This window comes from Mus musculus, chromosome 14, assembly GCF_000001635.26.
Source record: "Mus musculus strain C57BL/6J chromosome 14, GRCm38.p6 C57BL/6J".
NCBI classification, from domain to species: Eukaryota; Metazoa; Chordata; class Mammalia; order Rodentia; family Muridae; genus Mus; species Mus musculus.
The window spans coordinates 54936176-54959318 of record NC_000080.6 but is presented as its reverse complement, the minus strand read 5'-3'; the positions used below and the strand labels follow the sequence as shown (position 1 = coordinate 54959318).

The 23143-nt window shown below is 51.0% G+C and overlaps 2 protein-coding genes, 1 long non-coding RNA gene and 1 other non-coding gene across 9 annotated transcripts in view; 2 read left to right on the top strand and 2 right to left on the bottom strand.

The window, feature by feature from the left end:
* Positions 1-17398, top strand: part of Myh6 (myosin, heavy polypeptide 6, cardiac muscle, alpha) — a 26097-nt gene extending 8699 nt beyond the window's left edge. For 2 of the 4 annotated variants that reach the window (NM_010856.4, NM_001164171.1), the window contains exons 15-39: positions 560-869; positions 1489-1559; positions 1885-1972; positions 2059-2176; positions 2317-2440; positions 2681-2817; positions 5366-5621; positions 5788-6030; positions 6189-6365; positions 6600-6745; positions 6983-7073; positions 8666-9055; positions 9141-9267; positions 9356-9474; positions 9785-9981; positions 10524-10707; positions 10862-11027; positions 11114-11238; positions 12097-12405; positions 12803-13006; positions 14533-14658; positions 14766-15041; positions 16076-16171; positions 16832-16966; positions 17318-17398. In NM_010856.4, coding sequence (NP_034986.1) covers positions 560-869; positions 1489-1559; positions 1885-1972; positions 2059-2176; positions 2317-2440; positions 2681-2817; positions 5366-5621; positions 5788-6030; positions 6189-6365; positions 6600-6745; positions 6983-7073; positions 8666-9055; positions 9141-9267; positions 9356-9474; positions 9785-9981; positions 10524-10707; positions 10862-11027; positions 11114-11238; positions 12097-12405; positions 12803-13006; positions 14533-14658; positions 14766-15041; positions 16076-16171; positions 16832-16966; positions 17318-17338 — 4236 coding nt within the window. In that variant the 3' untranslated portion in view covers positions 17339-17398. Of the gene's footprint in view, positions 1-559; positions 870-1488; positions 1560-1884; positions 1973-2058; positions 2177-2316; positions 2441-2680; positions 2818-5365; positions 5622-5787; positions 6031-6188; positions 6366-6599; positions 6746-6982; positions 7074-8665; positions 9056-9140; positions 9268-9355; positions 9475-9784; positions 9982-10523; positions 10708-10861; positions 11028-11113; positions 11239-12096; positions 12406-12802; positions 13007-14532; positions 14659-14765; positions 15042-16075; positions 16172-16831; positions 16967-17314 lie in introns of all 4 variants that reach the window. The other 2 variants (XM_006518678.3, XM_006518677.1) reach the window with 1 other exon arrangement.
* On the bottom strand, positions 4352-8279 carry Gm52092. The gene is made up of 3 exons (XR_003950992.1): positions 7805-8279; positions 7611-7722; positions 4352-7397 (listed from the first exon to the last, which is right to left on the bottom strand). It is a non-coding gene; the product is annotated as a predicted gene, 52092 (long non-coding RNA).
* Mir208a (microRNA 208a) lies at positions 10177-10259 on the top strand. The gene has a single exon (NR_029724.1). It is a non-coding gene; the product is annotated as a microRNA 208a (primary transcript).
* On the bottom strand, positions 16274-23143 carry Cmtm5 (CKLF-like MARVEL transmembrane domain containing 5). Of its 3 annotated transcripts, XM_017316162.2 has the most exons (6): positions 22536-23143; positions 21272-21424; positions 20645-20737; positions 20383-20467; positions 16853-20286; positions 16274-16710 (listed from the first exon to the last, which is right to left on the bottom strand). In XM_017316162.2, exons 1-5 carry the CDS (start codon positions 22659-22661, stop codon positions 20273-20275), a joined length of 471 nt encoding a protein of 156 aa, XP_017171651.1. In that variant the 5' UTR covers positions 22662-23143; the 3' UTR covers positions 16274-16710; positions 16853-20272. The 3 variants fall into 3 exon arrangements, with proteins under 3 accessions (XP_017171651.1, NP_080342.1, NP_083666.1); NM_026066.2 differs by lacking the exon at positions 16274-16710 and having other exon boundaries at positions 20042-20286; positions 22536-22849; NM_029390.1 differs by lacking the exons at positions 16274-16710; positions 21272-21424 and having other exon boundaries at positions 20142-20286; positions 22536-22822.

The window sequence follows — 23143 nt, the reverse complement described above, 5'->3', positions numbered from 1 at the left end:
ACTTGACTTCTAGACCCAAGTTCTCATCTCCCTGACACCACAGAATCCCTAAGGTTTGGGGAAGGAATATATGCATCTTCCTGGGGGGGAGGGAGAGGGGGAAATGGTCTCCAGCTTTACCAAATCCTCAAAAGAATTCTAGCCCTGAGAAAAACTAAGAATTCCATACTCTGAAGGCAAAAGTGCTTTTCAGAACTAGGATCCACCCAGCCAACCCTTAACTGGCGGCTGACATCAGCCAAGTTCTGTGGACATGCATCTGTCCCTCGCCTGAAAAAGAAGGATTTTTCCCTCTGCAGGCTTTAAAGGGAGTGACTAGGAACACATAGCTACTTGGCTACTGGGGCAAAAGAAAAAAATATATGGGGTAACTCCAGATGTAACTGGATTTAAGGTAACTAAGAATATTGTCATCCTATCTTGGGCCAAGAGGTTCTGCCCAGGCAACCTTTGACCCTTCAGCAGTGCAGGTCTGTAGAGCCTTCTTGTCAGAGTGTGGGAGTCCTGGAAGTTAGGAATGTAACTACTCATCATTTCTCTCCTTGCTCTATGCTGTCAGCCCATGGGCATCATGTCCATCCTCGAGGAGGAGTGCATGTTCCCCAAGGCCTCAGACATGACCTTCAAGGCCAAGCTGTATGACAACCACCTGGGCAAATCCAACAACTTCCAGAAGCCTCGCAATGTCAAGGGGAAGCAGGAAGCCCACTTCTCCTTGGTCCACTATGCTGGCACCGTGGACTACAACATTATGGGCTGGCTGGAAAAGAACAAGGACCCACTCAATGAGACGGTGGTGGGTTTGTACCAGAAGTCCTCCCTCAAGCTCATGGCTACACTCTTCTCTACCTATGCTTCTGCTGATACCGGTAAAGGGGCATCCCCTACAGTGGGCTGGGGGGTTCCTCAAGTGCAGGGGGGTCCAGGGGCAGCAGGAGAGCACAACATAGTGCACCTGCACTCCCCCACACCTCTCCCTACCTTGTGTCATGGATATGGACACACATGTCTGTCTTCTGAAGTCTGAAAACAACTGGAGGCCAAGAAGGGAGGCACACACTCTACTGTCAGGTGCCCAACACAGAAACATGCGTAAAGGAGTTTTTAATGTGTGTTGGGAAGATTGCTGAACAATGGATAGGGCAGATGAGCCTCCAGTTCAGAGAATGAAGAAAATGGGCGTGGTTAGAAATGACTAGGGTAAAGTATAAAGAGAGTAGATAACGGGAAGAGTGGCCGCAGGATTTGGAGATGGAAGGTCAGGGCATGGGTAGTGTTTTCACACCTGCGGGTAGGCTAGCTTAGAGGCTGTGTCTGAGCCAGCACCCTTCCCAGCTTTTAGAGGAAGTTACTTCCACCGTCATGGAAAATAGACTTGGAAAATTGTTGGCCCAAAGTCACACAGCCCCGGAAGACCAGAGCCTTGGCCCTGCCTAAGAATGCCTGTGTTTTTAAGGTCTTGTTCTTTGGTCCTTCCCATGTCATTAGGTGACAGTGGTAAAGGCAAAGGAGGCAAGAAGAAAGGCTCATCCTTCCAAACAGTGTCTGCTCTCCACCGGGTAAGACGGGCCAGAGATTCCAGAGCACCTGTAGTGGGTAAGCCAGAGCCTCTGGGCTGCAGCTCTCGACCGTGAAGCTCTGTGTATGGGATGGCAAGAAGCTGGAGTTACATGATCGTCTGGGGGTATTTAACAATATGAGACCGAACTCACCCCACTTCCGTTTGGTTTATGAGCTAGCCTTTAACGGATGGTCTGAGCCATCTCTCCAGACCAACCCCGCTTCCTTTTGATGGTTCTGGTGATGGAGTATCTGGGACCTTGCACTCAGAGACCCAAGGGAAGGTTCATATGGCCCCTGACTCTCCTCTCCCCTCTTCTCCAGGAAAATCTGAACAAGCTGATGACAAACCTGAAGACCACCCACCCTCACTTTGTGCGCTGCATCATTCCCAACGAGCGAAAGGCTCCAGGTGAGCCACAGGGAAGGTTTTAGTCAGGGGTGCTGCCTGGCACCCACTTACCCAGAGGCTGACCTCCATCTCCCCTGCTGCCCCAGGGGTGATGGACAACCCCCTGGTCATGCACCAGCTGCGATGCAATGGCGTGCTGGAGGGTATCCGCATCTGCAGGAAGGGCTTCCCCAACCGCATTCTCTATGGGGACTTCCGGCAGAGGTAAGGGGTGCCTCAGGGCTCAGGGAGCCAGGGGTGGGCTCCCTTTGTGGGATTGTGGTGGGGTCTATGGTGGCCCTGGAATTCTATAGGCAGAGCAGACCCCACAGAATGCAAATGACTCTGAGAACTTCCCTCCCAAGGTATCGCATCCTGAACCCAGCAGCCATCCCTGAGGGGCAATTCATTGATAGCAGGAAAGGGGCTGAGAAACTGCTGGGCTCCCTGGACATTGACCACAACCAATACAAGTTTGGCCACACCAAGGTGAGTCTAGAGCTCTAAATAATGGCTGTGTAGCAGGTAGCCATGTTGAGTGATACAGCTAAGACTGGGAGGCAGACTCGCACAGGCTCCACCCCTCTCCTTTTCCACGCCCACAGTCAGACCTGGAATGCTGGAGTGATAGGTCCCTGGGAGCTTACTGAACATTCTTCCACCCTCCTCTACCTTGGCCACCCTTTGTTGATGCTGCGCCCCGCCTTGGTTCTACCACCTTGCCCTTAGGTGTTCTTCAAGGCGGGCCTGCTGGGGCTGCTCGAGGAGATGCGAGATGAGAGGCTGAGCCGTATCATCACCAGAATCCAGGCCCAGGCCCGAGGGCAGCTCATGCGCATTGAGTTCAAGAAGATAGTGGAACGCAGGTGAGGCGGGCACGGAGGGCCAGTGTCTGAGAGGACGGCCAGCAGTGTGGAATAGTTACAGGGATCTGCATTCAGACCCTGGCTCCATTGATTGCTGTGATGTGGACAAGTGAGTCTACTGCAGTAGATTTCATTTTGACCTATTTTGAAAAGACTCCATGACACTTTAAAACACCAGATGAATTTAAGAAGGCTGGCCTGTTGTTTATAGATGTATAAATTAGTATAGGATTTTGAGAAGCTTTTTATTCTCTTTCTTAATGTACCTAGTTTTTTTTTTAATTATTAGATTCATTTATGTATTGGGGTAATGCTGTATCACATATATGAAGGTCAGAGAACAATCCACAGAGTTGGTTCTCTCGATTGATTGATTGATTGATTGATTGATTGATTGATTGATTGACTGACTGAGAAAAGGTTTCTCTGTGTAGCCCTGGTTGTCCTTGAACTCTCTCTGTAGAGAGGCTGGCCTCAAACGCAGAGATCTGCCTACCTTTGTATCCACCATAATGCTGACCTTAAAGGCATATACTGCTCTCTCTCTCTCTCTCTCTCTCTCTCTCTCTCTCTCTCTCTCTCTCTCTCTCTCTCTCTCTCTCTCTCTGCTATTGTTCACTGTTGTTCTACTATGTGGGTCCAAGGGATAAACTGAGGTCATCAGACAGCTTCTACCTGCCGAACCACCTCAAAGGCTCTTATTCTCTCTGTGTATATAAGCCACCTCACATTTATTTGTGTCTTTTGTGTGTGCATGTGTATATGGTACGTGTGCACATGTGTCCGTGCATGAAGCAGGGTGCATGTGGAGGTCAGAGGACAGCATGCAGGACCAGATCTCTGCTCCTACCATGTTCAGTCACAGGGACCAGACTCTGGCTGTGATGATGTTTGACAGTGAGTGCCTTTGCCTGCTGAGCCATCTTGCCAGCCTGTTCTCTTCTTTAAAGTTGAACTATCACATACTTTTAATTTTGTTAGGTTTTTGACAAATTCATACAATACTCAGTGATCATATTGACCACATTGCCCTCCACTCCTGCTGGCCCCTTCTTATTCCTAACCAATCCCCTCTGCTTCTGTGTCTTTATTTTTTATCATCACATACTGTCCTTTCCATTTCTGAATATAGTCTCCCAGAGAAACCACTTCACATGGTACACCAGGAGACAAAAGAAAAGAAAAAAAAATCTATCTTCATGGCAGTCTTAATCTTAAGAGCAGAGATCTAGCCGGGCGTGGTGTCGCATGCCTTTAATCCCAGCACTCAGGAGGCAGAGGCAGGTGGATTTCTGAGTTCGAGGCCAGTCTGGTCTACAGAGTGAGTTCCAGGACAGCCAGGGCTACACAAAGAAACCCTGTCTGGAAAAAAAAAAAAAAAAAAAAAAAAGAGCAGAGACCTAGAAAGGACCTCAACTTCCATCTAAAGGAGTGTGGCTAAAGAGTATCCCAGCCATTTGGTGAAATACTATCTAACTGTGAAAATGTCTATGCTACAGCGACATGGTATAAAAGCAATTCATACAAGCAGACATACAGTATGACACAGTATTTATCTATGAAGCTCAGAAATCATGACAACAGAAGTTCATTGTTTAAAGTGACCTTTGCATATTGTCTAAAACACTTTTTTTTTTAAAAAAAAGAAGTAAAAAAAATTGAGGAACCAAGGAAATGGCTCAGGTAGGGTTTGCTGTGCAAACATGAACTCTTATGCTCCTTCTCCAGCAGCCACATGAAAAGCTGAGTGTAGCTGCCCAATCCATAACCCCAGCCCTGTGGGGCAGAGAGAGCAGGGTCAGTAGAGCTCCCTGCATACCAGCCTAACGGAAACAGCAAGCCCCAGGTTCAGTGCCTTAAGGCAGAGAACGCCAGAAGGAGACAGCTCATGTCCTCCTCTGGTCTCTAGGCACACATGTACCCATGTATACTCACATGTGTGTGCCTACATAAAACACACGCACAAGCACAAATTAAAAAAAGAAAAACTGAGATGGGTGTCTCATTACATATCTAGGCAGGGCAGGCTTGGAGCTTACTATGTAGACCAGGCTAACCTCGAACCACAGCTGACAAGCACAAAAAATCTACACTACCACACCCTGCCAAAAAATAGTAATAATTTTTAAGTAAGAAAATTAAAAACAAGTTTAATAGCAGTGGCTGCTTCTAGTTGAGGGCCAGAGAAGGTGGAAAGGAGCCCACTTGCAGCTCAGTAGTTGAATGCTCCATCTCCTGCTCAGCTGGTGGGCTCCCAAGCAGTTATTTTGTAGCATTCTGAGATGTAAAATGCTACATAGTCTGTATTTGAAGGTATCCCAAAAATGAACACTGAACAGGTAGACCTCTCAGTGGCTTCTGTTACTATTGCTGCCCCAGTAGAGGAATGCATACCATACTTTTGTTGAAATCATAAGGAGTGAGGCTACAATGCCCCTTGTCCTTTGTGCCTACAAACTTGCTCAGACAGAGGAGGCCAGGGCAACTGGTCCCATGCCTGAGGAGACTTCTTTCTAGAGTTCTTCCTGATTGCACTCTTTCTGGTCAGGGATGCCCTGCTGGTTATCCAGTGGAACATTCGGGCCTTCATGGGGGTCAAGAATTGGCCATGGATGAAGCTCTACTTCAAGATCAAACCGCTGCTGAAGAGCGCAGAGACGGAGAAGGAGATGGCCAACATGAAGGAGGAGTTTGGGCGAGTCAAAGATGCACTGGAGAAGTCTGAGGCTCGCCGCAAGGAGCTGGAGGAGAAGATGGTGTCCCTGCTGCAGGAGAAGAATGACCTACAGCTCCAAGTGCAGGCGGTGAGGCCACATGACTTTCTCTTCTTTCTCCCTCTCTGTCTCCTGGATTGTTGCCCATCTCATCTCCAGAGTCTGGGAATCCAGAAGCTCCACCCCTTTACAAGACCCGCATCTTCCCCCTCTTTAATCTCTTTAATCGTTGACTTCTTCCATTCCTTGCCCCCAGGAACAAGACAACCTCAATGATGCAGAGGAGCGCTGTGACCAGCTGATCAAGAACAAGATCCAGCTGGAGGCCAAGGTGAAGGAGATGACCGAGAGGCTGGAGGACGAGGAGGAGATGAACGCCGAGCTCACTGCCAAGAAGCGCAAGCTGGAAGATGAGTGCTCAGAGCTCAAGAAGGATATTGATGACCTGGAGCTGACGCTGGCCAAGGTGGAAAAGGAAAAGCATGCAACAGAGAACAAGGTGAGGCCGGTTCCCTCGGGTTCAGCCTAGGTCTCCAGAAGATTTCCAGACCAGAGTATCGGCCTAGTTGGTAGCATCTATACATGTCTCCACAATGACATCCTTTGATCCTAAAGGCAAGGTGGATTTATTTATTTATTTTTATTCTTCTTTGGCAGGTTAAAAACCTAACAGAGGAGATGGCTGGGCTGGATGAAATCATTGCCAAGCTGACCAAAGAGAAGAAAGCTCTGCAAGAAGCCCACCAGCAAGCCCTCGATGACCTGCAGGCTGAAGAAGACAAGGTCAACACGCTGACCAAGTCCAAAGTCAAGCTGGAGCAGCAGGTGGATGATGTAAGTGATAAGAGCCATGTTCCGCCTCTCTCAGATCAAGACTCTGTAGCCAACGCCTATAGAGAAGGAGTTTCCCTCTGCATCTAACTCCTATGACCCCAGGAGCTTCTCTGTTCTCTGGGATTCCTCATCAGGCAAATCTCTGGAGTACCAACCCCGATGGACTTCAAGTTTAAGGCGTACACTGTGAATTCCAGTCTTTCCAGCATGTATTCATTTTATTCTCTCTGCCAGCTGGAGGGATCCCTGGAGCAGGAGAAGAAAGTGCGCATGGACCTAGAGCGAGCCAAGCGGAAGCTGGAGGGAGACCTGAAGCTGACCCAGGAGAGCATCATGGACCTGGAGAATGACAAGCTTCAGCTGGAAGAAAAGCTCAAGAAGTATGGCCCGTGGTGGGCAGGAGGGGCTGACAAGGGATAGGTTTCTGGCCTGGTAACCGTGGCGCAGGATGCTGTGTTTCTACTGGCTTGGCTTCCCTGGACACACTGAAAGTGAGGGCAGTCAGGGCTCAACCCCTTTGCTGTCTGGGCCAGGGTTTGGGGGCTGGTTCTGGCATAGAGCAATAAGACGGGCCCAGAGGAAGGGCGACCCTCAGTTTCACGCCCCTTCTCCTCTAGGAAAGAGTTCGACATCAGTCAGCAGAACAGTAAAATTGAGGACGAGCAGGCCCTGGCTCTTCAGCTGCAGAAGAAACTGAAGGAAAACCAGGTGACCTGCTTCCCTGGGTGGTTGAAGGGAACTCAGAGCCTGGAGACTGTGTGTGTGTGTATGTGGGGGGGGGGGGTATTTAAGGTTCTAGACTATGTCTGGAACTCCAGGCAGCCGAGTGCCCAAGCACTCCTAAATACAGGAACACTAGCTTTCCCGTTATTGAGCAAGAATATGTCATCTTCTTAGCAAAACTGATTTGAGGGCGAATCATACCTACTAATAAGGCATCTCTTCCCCAAGATGCACTCTGCCTGTTGAACTTTCTCTTCTGGAACAACTCGGAGGACTCAGTTCTTCTCCAATCCGCTCTATTCTCTCTCTCTGCATAGGGATGAGGGAAACGCTCACAAATCCGCGTCCCAGGGACTGCCCTGTTCACAATCCTTGAATACTAACCTCAGCCTCTAACACAGGCTGAGGGCCACAGGCATCCCTGCATACAGTTAACTCCTCCTTGTGGAGTAAGTCACCCTGGTTCCTTGGCACTCGCTATTCTCACCTGCACAATGACAGTAAGGCTGTAACTAGGCTTACCAGCACTCATGTGTGGTTTGTTCCCATCTTGGCTCCATCTTCTTTATTTTACCCAGAATACTGAGCCATCCCCTGCATCTTCTGCCATAAGTCTGGGCAAGTTCTTTGGCCTCTAGGAGATAATAATGTCATTATTCTCACTGCGTCTATAGGCCCCTCCCTCTTCTGTGTAGGATCTGTGCTTCAAGTCCTACCTTCTCCACGTTGAGAGCAGAGGTGTAAGTCCCCTCTCTCCTACCTCAGGGTCTACTCTGTAGTTCATTAAAATTGTCCATTGCACCAAAAAAAAAAGAGAGAGAGAGAGAGAATTCCACAAACTTTCCCTATAGAGACAAAAGGCTAAAATGGCAAATGTGCATACTCCAGATTTAGTCAGGACCAAGTCTAAGGCCACACCAATGAGGTAGGGGTATGAAGAAGAGGGCATCTTATTGATACATAGCTTGGCTTGGAAAGGAGCAATCAAGCTACATCCTGGACCTAGGATACCTAAGGAATCCATGACATGGGGAATCTAGGTGATTAGACCTCATGGTTAGCTCAGATAATTGCAGTAGGATTTGGTTGTTCTTGAGGCAGCTTTGCTACAAATGTTAGTTTAAAAAAACAAAAAACAAAAAAAAAACCAAAAAAACAAAAAAACAAACAAAAAAAACCGAGTGCTCATTTCCTTGCCTTATAGTCAGTGGATCAGAGTCAGGTGAAACTGTTGGCTGTCTGAGGTTCATAATCTCAGGAGATCTCAGGATCCCGCTCCAAACACAGATGCTCAACACTTAGGCTGCAGATGCTCAAACTGAATCTCAGATGCTTTAGGGAAATCCTCCAAACTTTGGCTTCGGCCAATTTTCTATTCTAGGGTGTTTAGCAATGTCCCTTGCTTCTATAGCATCCTCCACACAGTTTAAAATGTCTCCAGCCATCACCAGCTATACCTAGTAGCTGAAAACCCGTGCTAGAGGTTTAGTGCGCATGGGAGCCTTTTAGAGCCCTGGAGCACGGGCCTCAAGGGAGGGGTCCAGGAAGCAGGTCTGATCCTTTGTATCCCTGGCTAGGCACGCATCGAGGAGCTGGAGGAGGAGCTGGAGGCAGAGCGCACAGCCCGGGCTAAGGTGGAGAAGCTGCGCTCTGACCTGTCCCGGGAGCTGGAGGAGATCAGTGAGAGGCTGGAGGAGGCAGGCGGGGCCACATCCGTGCAGATAGAGATGAATAAGAAGCGCGAGGCCGAGTTCCAGAAGATGCGGCGGGACCTGGAGGAGGCCACGCTGCAGCACGAGGCCACGGCGGCGGCCCTGCGCAAGAAGCATGCTGACAGCGTGGCGGAGCTGGGCGAGCAGATCGACAACCTCCAGCGGGTGAAGCAGAAGCTGGAGAAAGAGAAGAGCGAGTTCAAGCTGGAGCTGGATGACGTCACCTCCAACATGGAGCAGATCATCAAGGCCAAGGTGGGCCCTCTCAGCAGCTCCCCTCCTCCCTGCCAGTCGTGGCCCTTTCCACATTCACCTTTCCTCTGCTCATTAATGCCTGCAGGCCAACCTGGAGAAAGTGTCCCGGACACTGGAGGACCAGGCCAATGAGTACCGCGTGAAGCTGGAAGAAGCCCAGCGCTCCCTCAATGACTTCACCACACAGCGAGCCAAGCTGCAGACAGAGAACGGTGGGTGCCCCTTACCGTCCCCTAGCCTGCCCCTGGTAGCTTTGGTTTCCCCCTTCCATGGCCCAAGAACCCTTCATTCCACCTGCAGGGGAGTTGGCTAGGCAACTGGAAGAAAAGGAGGCATTGATTTCCCAGCTGACCCGAGGCAAGCTCTCCTACACCCAGCAGATGGAGGACCTCAAGAGGCAACTGGAGGAGGAAGGCAAGGTGAGGCCCATATAATGGCAGTGGGACAGACTCCGTGGCATCACTGGACACACTGTTACCTCCAAGAGTGCACCTGGATGCCAGAGGTAACCTGGTAACCTATCTCCCTACTAAATGGTCAGCCCTCCTGATCATTTAATGACTCCTTATTGGTAAAGGAGAGAGGTAGGCAAATGGAAATCACTCAAAGACATTGAGACTCCACTTCATGTGGGTGAATCTGGGTCTTGACTGAAGTAAATACGCATAAGAATCTAGAGACTGGAGGGTTGGGTTTGCTCCAATCTCCTTGATGCCCACCTCTTCCCAGGCCAAGAACGCCCTGGCCCACGCACTGCAATCATCCCGGCATGACTGTGACCTGCTGAGGGAACAGTATGAAGAAGAAATGGAGGCCAAGGCTGAGCTACAGCGTGTCCTGTCCAAGGCCAACTCAGAGGTGGCCCAGTGGAGGACCAAGTATGAGACGGATGCCATACAGAGGACGGAGGAGCTGGAGGAAGCCAAGTGAGTCCACTGTGGCTGCCCCTGGATTTGCCAAGAGAATGGAGCAGAGCGTCTGCTGTGGAGACAGGCAGAGTAGATGCAGGAAAGAGCTTTGGGGTGGGAGAACAGAGGATGGGGAGACCTGGTGAGCCATGGGAGTGTTTGGTAGAAAGCCTGAGTCCTGCAACCTGTAACGCCTGGCTGGCCCTTGCTTACTTCCTTTGACGGGTGAGCTTTTGGCCCGGGTTATACCTGACACTCACGTATAAGACGAGCAAAAAGCTTGTTGGTCAGAGGAGCTATCATCATGCAGCCTGGGCCTGAGGGAAGCGGGTGGGGGTGCACAGTCACACAGATGTGATGTATGTGTGGGAGAGTCTGAGCAGCCTGTGATGGACGTCTCTGTTCTAGGCTCCAGTAGCCCTCACATCCTCTAGGCTGGGGTTCCAACATCTTAGGGAACTGTGGGGAGAAGCTGGGTCTTTCCCATCAACACTCGGAAGGAGGAGATCATCTCACGTCCTTGTGGCTCCAAGTACAGTCACATACATTCCCCTGGACAGGAAGAAGCTGGCTCAGAGGCTGCAGGATGCAGAGGAGGCAGTGGAGGCCGTCAACGCCAAGTGTTCCTCCCTGGAGAAGACCAAGCACAGGCTGCAGAATGAGATCGAGGACCTGATGGTGGACGTGGAGCGCTCCAATGCCGCCGCCGCAGCCCTGGACAAGAAGCAGAGGAACTTTGACAAGGTAGGCTCACGGTGGGGCTGCAGACACTGTGCATGCTGCTGGTGGGGTCAGTGCCAGCTCAAGGCCACAGCATGTTCCTTGGAGGTGGGGGAGGAGGGCTGAGTCAGGAGAGGGGCCTGGGCAGTTCTGGTCACAGGGCGCTCCTTCCCTGCAGATCCTGGCTGAGTGGAAGCAGAAGTATGAGGAGTCGCAGTCAGAGCTGGAGTCTTCCCAGAAGGAGGCGCGCTCCCTGAGCACAGAGCTCTTCAAGCTCAAGAACGCCTATGAGGAGTCTCTGGAGCACCTGGAGACCTTCAAGCGGGAGAACAAGAACCTCCAGGGTGGGCGAGCTGGGGGACAGGGAAGAGCCTCAGGGAAAGGGAAGTGGGGCAAGGCATATTGATCTTTCTGGTCCTCTGATCCTCAGAGGAGATCTCAGACCTGACTGAACAGCTGGGAGAAGGGGGGAAAAACGTGCACGAGCTGGAGAAGATCCGCAAACAGCTGGAGGTGGAGAAGCTGGAGCTGCAGTCAGCCCTGGAGGAGGCTGAGGTAAGGGCCTAACTAGGCACTCTCCAGCCTGTCCTGCTGTATCCTGTCTTACCGCCTCACAGAAGTCACCCTGACCCCAGGACACAAATCTATTGGCTCCCATTCTTAGTAGACAGTCACCATGGGTATTCTTAGATACCCAGGAACAATGACTTCCCCCAAAGTTGAGTTCCTCACATTGTACAATGCCACAGTCTGGTTTGTAGGACAGAAGGCTTGCTTGCTTCCTGGCTGGAATCGGGCTATCATAATATCAGCTCAAACCACTGGGTAGGAACACAGGCTCCAGGGTCAAATGACCTAGGTTTGAACCCTGTCTTGAGACCCTCTGTGTGCCTTGCTGCCCTCATCTATAAGATGGAATTAATGTATAAACCTCATAGGATTATGTATATGATAATTATGAAGACTGAGTAAAATAACACAGTCAAGCACTTACTAGCCATGCTTGCTGCGCATTTCTAAGAACTTGGGACAGCCCGGGATTAGGGCTATAGACACTTCAACCTTTACTGTGATTTTTTGTTTTTAGTCAGATGGGTCAGGAACTCCTGCTATGTTAGTCCCAAAGGCCTGATGACTGAGAAGTCTTAATTCGGCTGTAGAGATGGCTCAACCATTAAAGGCTAGGCTCACAATGAAAAATATAAGAGAAGTCCTAATCCTCTCCTTTATAGAGGAAGATCCAGGAGTCAGGCCCTGGAGGCTCAGCACTTTCTCTCCCACAGTCGTCTAGGTACAGGACCTATCACCACAGCACCTTCCTAGGCCACAGTCCTAGTCTGCCATCCTCTCCTTCTCCATACCCAACCCAAGTCAGCCTTAGTTACCCACCTCTGACTCCTCTCCGCTTTCCAGGCCTCCCTGGAGCACGAGGAGGGCAAGATCCTCCGTGCCCAGCTGGAGTTCAACCAGATCAAGGCAGAGATCGAAAGGAAGCTGGCAGAGAAGGATGAGGAGATGGAGCAGGCCAAGCGCAACCACCTGCGGATGGTGGACTCCCTGCAGACCTCCCTGGATGCGGAGACACGCAGCCGCAATGAGGCCCTGCGGGTGAAGAAGAAGATGGAGGGCGACCTCAACGAGATGGAGATCCAGCTCAGCCAGGCCAATAGAATAGCCTCAGAGGCACAGAAACACCTGAAGAATTCTCAAGCTCACTTGAAGGTAACAGGAGCCAGGCCTCTAGAAAGTGGTAAGTCAGAATATGTATAGTGCCCAGAAAGATGATAAAGGTCCACAACACACCACTCTGAATATAACCCAATCTTGTCTGCTCTTGGAAGCTAAGAGGGCTGAGACTGGTTAATGCTTGAATAGGAGATAGTAAATGACAGGGAATAAATGGACTAACGTAAGTATGAGAAAGTGGGAACTTTCTGCCTCCTGGGTTTGTAGGCACGAGGAACAGTGCACTCTGGACCAGTCGAGCCTCAGGACAAGAGAGTAAGATAATGAAATAGGTGCTTATCTTCCTGATGACAAGAGGTGACGTGTGCCAGACTCAAGATGGAGGTCTGTTGGCATGAGGTCCAGGCCCTTTACCATCATACTTTCCCCACAGGACACCCAGCTCCAGCTGGATGATGCTGTCCATGCCAATGACGACCTGAAGGAGAACATCGCCATCGTGGAACGGCGCAACAACCTGCTGCAGGCGGAGCTGGAGGAGCTGCGGGCTGTGGTGGAGCAGACGGAGCGGTCTCGGAAGCTGGCAGAGCAGGAGCTGATTGAGACCAGCGAGCGGGTGCAGCTGCTGCACTCGCAGGTGACAGAGTTGGGGACCCTGTGCAGAAACCCACTGAGAGTCAGAGACCGGGATAATTTTAGACCAAGTCAAGCGGCATTGCAAAGTATCTCACTTCTTGGGTCAGCTCTCATCTGTTAGTAGCAGCTGGGAGAACCATTGTCTCCAGCAAGAGGAACAGACTTAGAAGCTAAGTGTGTCACGGCTGAATGGTAGTGCACCTGTGAGTCACAAATCTGGGAACCACAGATTGCCTTTTGTCATCTGATACCCTGATCTACAAGACAGCCTCCAACTTGATTTGTAAAGATAGGAGCTGGGGAATTTAAAAATGTGTAACTGGGGCTGGAGAGATGACTCAGCAGTTAAGCATGTTTACTGTTCTTTCACAGGACCCCAAAAATTTGGTCCACAGCACCCAAATCAGGTGGCTCACAATCTCCTACAACTCAATTCCAGAAGATCTGAGGCCTGTGACCTCTGTGGGCACCTGTACTCACATGTACATATTCACTCATATGCTCATGTGCATGCACACACACTACATGTGCACACACAGATATGTACATACACACTCACACATACACATGTATACACACATATGCACACACACATACACACATGTACACACACATACATGCACATGCACACACATACATACACAGATATGCACACACATACACATGTGCACACACATACACATACGTGCACATGCACACACATGCACGGGTGGGGGAAAGACATTTTTAAGAAGCAGAACTACATCCTCTTGCCAGGCAAACGATGGGAAGAACACTGCTATGCACATTCCCACTGTATCCAGTCCTACTCCAGATGAGTGTTTGTGCTGAACTATTGCAGTGCCTTCTGTGGCTTTGTTCCATAATTTAGCATATTAGAATATTCTGGGGGCCAGGCTTCTTTAATTTTCTATTAGTGTTATTTGTACATGTTTACATGTGTGCACATGGGTGCACAAGACATGTGCACATATATGTGCACGTGTGAGGAGGCCAGAGGTTAACACTGGGTGTCTTCCTCTGTCATTGTCCATCTTATCTTCTGAGGTGAACTAACTATCTCACTGAATGTGGGGCTCACCAGCTGGATGGGTGGGCTGACCAGTGAGCTTCAGAGTTCCATCTGGGTCTGACCTCTGGTCACTGAGGTTACAGGTGTGCACCATGACATCAGCTTCCTCATGGGTTCTGGAGATCTGAACTCAGACCCTCATGCTTGAGTGGCAGGTGATTTTCTGCCCAAGCCATGAGCCATCTCCTCAGCCTTAGATGACTTTTTCATCTTTCCCCTCTCCCTCTTCCTCCTTCCCTTCCTCGTCCCAATCTTCCTCCTCTTCCTCCTTCCCCTCCTCCTCCTGCTCCTCTTCCTCCCTCTCCTCCTACCCCTCCTCCTCTTCCTCCTCTCCCTCTTCCTCTTCTTCATCCTCTTCCACCTTCTTCTTTTTCAACAGCCTCTTTTAATTTTTTCTGAAAAAAAAAAAACTATGGAACTAAGCAATAAAGTGTGCATTTGATATTTTTTTCTAGAACACCAGCCTCATCAACCAGAAGAAGAAGATGGAGTCAGACCTGACCCAACTCCAGACAGAAGTAGAGGAGGCAGTGCAGGAGTGTAGGAACGCAGAGGAGAAGGCCAAGAAGGCCATCACAGATGTGAGTCCCCTCCCCTGCCTACCCACTCCAGAGCAGCATCTCCCTAGCCTGGGCAGTGAGCCCACGAGGACCTGAGCAGACCACATGCTCTCCTCTCCCACACACAGGCCGCAATGATGGCTGAGGAGCTGAAGAAGGAGCAGGACACCAGCGCCCACCTGGAGCGCATGAAGAAGAACATGGAGCAGACCATCAAGGACTTGCAGCACCGTCTGGACGAGGCAGAGCAGATCGCCCTCAAGGGCGGCAAGAAGCAGCTGCAGAAGCTGGAGGCCCGGGTCCGGGAGCTGGAGAATGAGCTGGAGGCTGAGCAGAAGCGCAATGCAGAGTCGGTGAAGGGCATGAGGAAGAGCGAGCGGCGCATCAAGGAGCTCACCTACCAGGTTGGGCAGGGCTGATCAGGATGGAGCAATGGCTTTACAAGCCCACCTGTGGGCGCAAACAGGGCTCTGGTGTGCTGTGCCATCACTCACTAATGCCAGGCACCACTTCACACCAGTACCTTTCGATGCTAGCTGCAGTTTCTCTGATGGGACACCTAGGCCTTAGGGCACCATCACAGAGTGTCTGAGAATGCCATCTGTATAGTGGAGATTGGCTATTTTCAGTGTCTGGGAGGAGAAGCCTAAGGGGATTGGTGCATTGGTCCACCTAAGAGGGTGTACAAGAGGCACATGGTAGAGATTGCAGATCTATTGTGGACTAAGGGGCAATGGTATCTTAGAACATTAAATGACATGGAGACAGGAATGACCAAGGGGCACTGGAGCCACAGACCCTGCTGCCCAAATTCTGGCTCAGGAGAAGGTGCCAGAATATTGGGCTATGTTAGATAGAATAATCTAGATGGTGATAACACCAGCTTTCTGTACTATTCCTCTTATGATCACTTTGAACCACTGGCTGAAATTGCCCACGTTACTGCAAGGGAAACTCTATTTACCAGGCAGACCCTCTGTCTCCATATGACCATAGTAAGAGGTTCCTGGGAGTGGCAGGGAGTTTGAAGAAATGGCTCAGTGATTAAGAGCACTCACGGCTCTTTCAGTGAACCCGGGTTCAATTCCCAGCACCCACATGGCAGCTCACAACTGTCTGTGATCCCAGAGTCAGACACCCTCACACAGACATACATGCAGGCAAAACACCAATGCAAATAAAAATAAACAAATAAATAAATAAATTGAAGTTCCCAGTGGCTCTGAGAACCTCCCCTCATTTCCAGCACCCAGACACTCATTAATTTGTGATTCTCTAACTGAAAAATCCTTTCGTCCTACGACCCCTTGACCTGAGCCACCGGAGGGTGAGGCCTCTGAGGCCTGGCGAGAGGAATAGAGTAAGGGAGGAGGGACTGATAACCACAATTGCTTCTCTCCCCAAAACTGGCTCCTCCATCCCTCCCACCCACCTTCAGACAGAGGAAGACAAGAAGAACTTAATGCGGCTGCAGGACCTGGTGGACAAGCTACAGTTGAAGGTGAAGGCCTACAAGCGCCAGGCTGAGGAGGCGGTGAGTTCAGAGTTTCGTCTCCGTCTTTTATCCGCACACCTGCTAGTGAGAACCAGTGAGCATTTGCCACAGTGGGGCTGAGACCAGAGTCTGCTCCAACCATCAGCTCAGACATTTATTCTTCAAGTATGATCAGAATTGTATCTAGCACCCTAAGGTCCAAAGATCAGTGCTGTTCCTGCCCTACATCTGTCCACTAGTTAATTACAGTCCATATACCATAAGACTAAGGAAGAGCATTGAGATGCAGGACAGCAAGGGGCCAAGAGTTGGCGTTGAGCCTGGATAGGAACCCAGGGTAAAAGAAGACACTTGGGTGGACAGGAACATGTGGGTGTGGTGTGGATGAGCCCAGATGTGCAGAAAACCCCCAAGTCTGCAGGCATCTGTCTGAGGCACAACTGGAATAGATGCAGTGGATGTGGATTCTCAGAGCACGCAGGGCAGCACAGGTTCATTCCGGGCAGTGGGTAGCGATGACGGGTCTTGAACACTGAGCACGTTTGAGGAGAGTGCCAAACAGGACATCCCTGGGAAGGCTGTTGCAGAAACTGAGTGAGGAGTGGCTGAGGGACATGGACCAGGAGAACCTGAGAGCCCATCCCAGAGTTCTCCTCACCCGAGTCTCCCCTCCCCTTTACCCCCTTTACCGGCTCATAGGAGGAGCAGGCCAACACCAACCTGTCCAAGTTCCGCAAGGTGCAGCACGAGCTGGATGAGGCGGAGGAGAGGGCGGACATCGCCGAGTCCCAGGTCAACAAGCTGCGGGCCAAGAGCCGGGACATTGGTGCCAAGGTGAGTTCCTCCCTTGGAACTGCTAGTCACGCGCTCATCAGGATGCCCCTGCAAGCATGATGCTCTGAACAGCTACGTGTGTATCCCATGTGCATTTAGACATAGAATAGGCATACATACAACCGAAGGGTCCCACAGACACCTGTAACCTGAGAGTCCACTCTCCCACTTGAAGTGGGCCCCAGATCTGTGTTCTAAACTACAAGCACTGATATCATGAGACTTCAAGACTGCTGAGGTTCAACCCCTCCCTTCCCAAGGGCATTTTATTAGAGCCACTGAAATCCCTAGAAATTCCTCCCCAGGCCATCGTACCCACTGACCTCACATCTCTTACTCCTTTCTCAGCAGAAGATGCACGACGAGGAATAACCTCTCCAGCAGACCCTCGCTGTGGCCAATCCACAATAAACATAAACGTTCGACTCTGCCTGCACCCTGTCCTTCCTACCAAGCGTCTCTCTGGGGTGGGAATTTTGGTGGTCCAGGAGGAGGGTGGCCACAGCAGGGACTGTCAGAGCTGTAAGATCTGAAGCACCCCATGGTCTGTGGAAGCCGAGAGAGAAGTGAGGTGTCTTGCCTCAGGCAGCACAGCTACAGCCCCAGCTCCACTTGGTCGTTGTGCAAGTATAGAAAGGGAAACTTTCCAAACGTGGGGGAAACAAATCCAGGTGTGAGGGATGGCCAAGCCTCAGATGGGAGGTGGAGGCAAGAGGCAGGCTCAGCTAGAAGGCAAGTTTAAAGCCAGCCTGGGTAGCGTGAGAGCTCACCTCAAAGACAAGAAAACAACAACCCCTCAATGAGTCCAAAGAACAGAGGCACTGAAAGCGAGCCAAGTCAGATCCAGGGGGATGGAAGTTTGCTGACGAGCTGGAAGCCAACCTTCCCCAGCTCGTCCTCTTAGCTGGCAGAAATTAAAGTTGCCCCGGGCCATGTGTTCTCTCCAAGATGATCTTTCCACTGGTACCCAAAGAGTCTCTGCACTGCTGGGGATGGATGCACAGGAAACTGCTGTGGGACACCCAGGAAACAGCTGAGACCACACTCGACCCAGCTCCTTAGATGGAGCCCACAGGGTACATCTTCCCACCCCAACATCTGCCCTAGCTCTGTGAGTCTGGCCTCACCATGAGGACATTCCAGGACTCAGGGACCAGATGATGCCAAGCCCAAAGCAATATGGGGTATGGACCAAATGGGGACAGTCTTCATTTTGTATCCTTCACATGGACATACATAGGTGCATGGACAGACCCACAGCTAGGCACAAGTCCAACTCTCTCTTTCCTCTCTCTCTCTCTGTGTGTGTGTGTGTGTGTGTGTGTGTATGTGTGTGTCTGTATGTGTGTCTGTGTGTGTGTCTATGTCTCTCTGTGTCTGTCTCTCTGTCTATCTGTCTATCTGTGTGCCTCTCTGTGTGTTTCTGTGTGTGTCTCTCTATGTCTGTCTATCTGTCTGTGTCTTTCTCTCTGTCTCTCTGCCTCTCTGTGTGTCTTTCTCAATGTCTGTCTCTGTCTGTCTCTCTATGTCTCTGTGTATGTCTCTCTCTATCTCTGTATCTTTCTCTATGTCTGTCTCTCTCTGTTTCTGTCTCTCTGTCTCTGTGTGTCTTTCTCTATATCTGTCTCTCTCTCTCTCTGTGTCTTTCTCTATGTCTGTCTCTGTCTGTCTCTGTCTCTATCTGTCTGTCTCTCTCTGTCTCTCTCTCTCTCTGTCTCTCTCCCCTTGGAGGACTAGACACACAGGTGCTCAGGGATGGAGCTGAGATCTCTGGCTGGAAAGCAAACCTTGCCGTCCTCTGGGCATTTGGACAAGGTTTTCCAGACCCTTTTCTACCCTTTAAAACCTACAATCTTCTCCCCACTTCCCCAGCCCAGCCTTTCCATCTCTCCTCTGAGACTCTGCCCACCCTACCTCCATCCTCCTGACCAAGGGCAGTCAATCATCTAGACTCAAGCATAGACTATGCAGGAAGCCGGAGAACCATGAACAGAATCCAGAGAAACCCAAAGTCCAGTAGGCTCCTTCCCTGGAATGACTGCCAGGCCCGATGGTGTAACAGAACACAACGATAGGAAGAGAGGAAACAGAAGGCAGGAAAATCAACTAAGAGAAGTATAGTCATCACAGGAAAGCATGTCACATTCCCCCAAGTTCAAGATCTGGGGGACAGTCAGAGCTCGCAGCCAGAGCCCGCGACAGAAAGGCTCATTGGAAGGAGGAAAGGCATTTCAGAAGAGTAAAGCATTAAAGAGAGGGGGCAAGAAGTCAGCTGGAACGGAGCCACACAGATGAACCATGGTGGGTCCCTCCAGCCAGGTGGGGAGGTAGACTATCAGGGACCAGGCCCTTTCTGTCTCAAACTCCTTTCCAAGTCGATTTGCCCTTTCAGGCCCAACCGTCACCTCTAAATCTCCGGTCCTGAGCATAGGCTCTGCAGACAGGAAACACTCAGCAAACGTGTTCTGAGAATGTGGCAAGCTAGGAAGGGGGCACACTGGCAAAGGGATGGGCCCCTTGTTTTCAGAGCTTCAAAAGGACTCAAAAAAGGATCAAGACAGTACTGTTCCAAGGTCAAGATGTTCTGGAGCCAGCTTTGCCTCCAGGAGGCCACTTCCCCCACAGTTAAGCCCCAGGTTTCTTTCCCGTAGAATGAGGGCACGTGACCAGCTCACACCTAAGGACTTTTCTTTCAGGTGCTGGTATTTTAGGAATTTCTCCTAAGACCTTTGGCACTCCTCTCCACTATGGTCTGCTGCCCAGCCCTCCCCATACCACAAGGGGGAGCTCTACACAAACCCCAGAAAAGGGCTGTAGCCGGTGTCTAACAGGTGTGTTAGACTGTTGCTTGGTAGATCAGGAAGGCCTAGACATCTCACTCCCGAACAGCCTGGCATATAGCATTTTGGTAATCTCACATTCCTCTGATGTGTCGGGCTGAGGTGCAAAAGTTTCAGTTTCCTCTATCTAAGCCGCCCCACCTCACCCCACAGAGGGATCTTGGCTCTCTAAAGCACGCTCCCATGAATAACTCTTTGGCTTCCTAGTCTGTATAAGGAAGAAGACCCACCACTAGGATTTGATTTTTTTTTTTTTAATTTGGGAGTAACTTGGAGGCCCAGCAACAACCTGCCCCAGCCTCCAGAACTTCACCAGTTCCCACAGGTGCCTGGGACTTCTCAAGCGCACATCTCTGAAAACGTGGAATATAGATGGTGGGTACTTGGGGTTCGGTGAATTCAAAGATGACAAAGATGGGCTCCACGGTTCCTTGTGTCTGGTCGTGGGAGCCAGGTAACCCTGGAATCACTGCTGGTCCCCTGTGGAGAGGCAGCAAGGCAGGGAAACCATGTATGCCTGTGGTATCTGGGACAAGAGGTAGGGACATCTCCTCTCTCAGGGCACAGACAACTCACCCTCAGTGGTACTGGGCATCAGCTCAGTTCGGTAGATCTTGAATGCATCATAGGCAAAGACGGAGACCAGGATGATGCCAAAAACCTATGGAGAGGGATGGGGGTGGGGCAGCAGAGGCCATCAGACTAGGAGAGGGAGAATGGGGACCAGAAGTGACAGAATGATGTATGAGCGGGCATACGATTTGTTTTAGGCACCAGAAATGTGCCAATGCCAGCCTCAAGTCCTGGGTGCTGGAGAGTGCTGTAGGAATGAACTCACAAAAGCAGCAATGGCAGCTCCCTCCCTCGAGGTCACAGCAGCAAAGGAGACCACCAGGAAGATGACGATGGCGCTGAGACACCGGAGGAAGTCCTGGGGAGCCAGAGGCAGGGGGAAGATGGTTCGGAGGATGCTGGAAGGGATCATTACCTGGAGATCTTCCAAACTAGTCAGCTTTCCCTATCTGGCCCTCAGAGACTGAATTCCTGCCTATTTTCCTGTCTGCTCCTCGGAGACTGAATTCCTGCCCAAGGATGCCTCCGGACATGTCAAATATTTCCAAGGAAGTGAGCTCAGAACCTTACCCAGAGAGGATGGAAGCAGATAAATCTAGATCAACCAGGAGGCAGAGGGGAGACCAGGAAACAGACCACATGGAGCGGGACTGAGCTAGGCCTTTTATGTGTGGGAGGACAGGTCTAAGGTCTGTACATACTCCTTGACAATCCCCCTTGACAAGGGCACACTCATGGGTGTCAAAAATTCACGTCTGAGCACAGGACACAACGCGAGTCAAAGCACAGCTCAGTTGTAGAAATGAAGGGGAGTCACAGGGCTATAGGAAAATTGGGCAAACAAGGAGAAGGAAGAGACCAGGATGGGGGTGGGAGAGGCAACGTTCCTCACCAGACAAGGCCAGTTGAGCCTATCGAAGCGCTGGTAGTACTGCGTGGCGCAGAGGAAGAGGAAGGCCAGTGTGATGAGGAACTCTAGCAACGCTGCAGCCATGTAGGCAGAGATGGAGGCCGTGAAGCAAATGAAGATGATGAAGGTCAGGGCCTGCAGGACCAAGTACGGGGAGCTTTCTGAGGAGACACATGCGTAGGCCAGGCCATGGTTTGCCTGTGGTTAGGGGGCTCCTCTTCTCAGCTGGTACTTCTACCCCAGCCTCACTGAGAAGGAAGAGTTCTCAGTGAAGACACAGAAGTGACTCATCCCTAGTGTCAGGGACCATCAAGGGCATCTCCATCCTCCCACTCCTGCTATCCCAGGAATCTCAGCAACTCCATCAGTTTGGTATCCGCAGAGCCCCAGGGAAGTCCCCGGGGGACACAGAACACAAGGTACACACCAGCCCACAGTACCTCTGCCCTACAAAGCTTTCCCTATTCCTGATGGCTAAAAGTCAGATGCCAAGAGCAGATTCCATGCTGAGAGAGGCTTAGAAGGCAGGATCTTGCTAACTTATAGACCGGCAGATAGGAACGACAGCCTGGGTGAGCACTGTGATCTTGCTCAGTAACCAGGGCAAGCCTGAGACTAGATGGCAATGGGCCACTACTGACAGATAAAGTGTGGCTGCCGGAGATCTGCCCTCTTGGATACTTAAACTTAGACATGTCAAGAAGTAGCCTTCCGGCCCATTGGACACGCAAACTTTATATGCCCCAGTACAGGGGAACGCCAGGGCCATAAAAGGGGAGTGGGTGGGTAGGGGAGAGGGGGTGGGTGGCTATGGGGGACTTTTGGTATAGCATTGCAAATGTAAATGAGCGAAATACCTAATAAAAAATGGAAAAAAAAAAAAAAAAAAAAAAAAAAAAAAAAAAAGAAGTAGCCTTCCTAGAAGCTGGAGGGAAACAGACTGGCCTTCTTCCTGTGCTTCCTCTTCCTCTTCCCACCCTCACCCCAGCTCACTCCCTCAGTATCCTCGAAAGCTATCTTTCCATCTAACTTCCGTCTTGCGGTGAATGATGCATGCTAAGACTGCCTCCAGATAGAGAAGCGGCCGGAAAGCTGGGAGTTGCAGGAGGTAAAGCCTGTGAGTGGAACGACAGAAAACCTGAGAAGGGGGGTGGAAAATGGTGAGCACAGGAGGCCAGCCCAGAGTCATGCCAGGGGGCTGGGATGGGAGAGGTGGGGGCACGAGGTTGGGGAAGGCAGCTGTTACCAGCTCAGTTTCCAGCAGGATGCCTTTGAGGGAAGACAGGAAGGTCTTGTCCACTCCGAAGCCCTGGAGCCCTGCAGCTGCTCCTTCCTCTGGGGGCCGTTCCCGGCGATCCCAAGCACTGAACATCTCTGTGAGGCTCACGGGACACAGACTCTCCCTCACCAGATTCCCAGCAGCCCAGGAAGGGAAACAGAAATCTGGTTAGAGAAGCAGACAGGAGCCTGAAAGTGAAGCAGGGGCCTGCTGTAGGACTCTGGGGAAAGGCAGTAGTAACCAGGGAAGGCTTGCCCGGATGGGCTTCACCCAGCTGTGCCCAGAGTGCCTCTTCCCTGGCCTGCAGGGCCCCTAGGAGGCATGGGGAGGGGTGAGAGAGAGGTGGTTAACCCTCCTCTTCCTCCAGCCTAACCCACCCTGAAGAAGGGAAGAAGGAACAAGGAAAGGGAGAGATGGGGAAGAAACCAGAGGAATTGGGGGGTTAGGAGAGAGACAGGCAGAGCAAGGAGTCCCCAGCAACCAAAGCCTGAGGGATGTCTATGCCCCCTCCCATAACCTTAACCCTCTTATTTGGCTGGGTCTTTCTCTCTTTTCCTTTAAGGGAGGTGGGAACT

Excerpts from the sequence above, each read along its gene's own strand:
- Cmtm5 (XM_017316162.2), bottom strand. The coding sequence starts at position 22,661 with ATGTTCAGTGCTTGGGATCGCCGGGAACGGCCCCCAGAGGAAGGAGCA. Across the intron at positions 20,738-21,271 it reads GGCTCAACTGGCCTTGTCTG|GACTTCCTCCGGTGTCTCAG; the intron begins GTGAGGAACGTT and ends CTGGCTCCCCAG. Across the intron at positions 20,468-20,644 it reads GAGCTGCCATTGCTGCTTTT|GTTTTTGGCATCATCCTGGT; the intron begins GTGAGTTCATTC and ends CCCTCTCCATAG.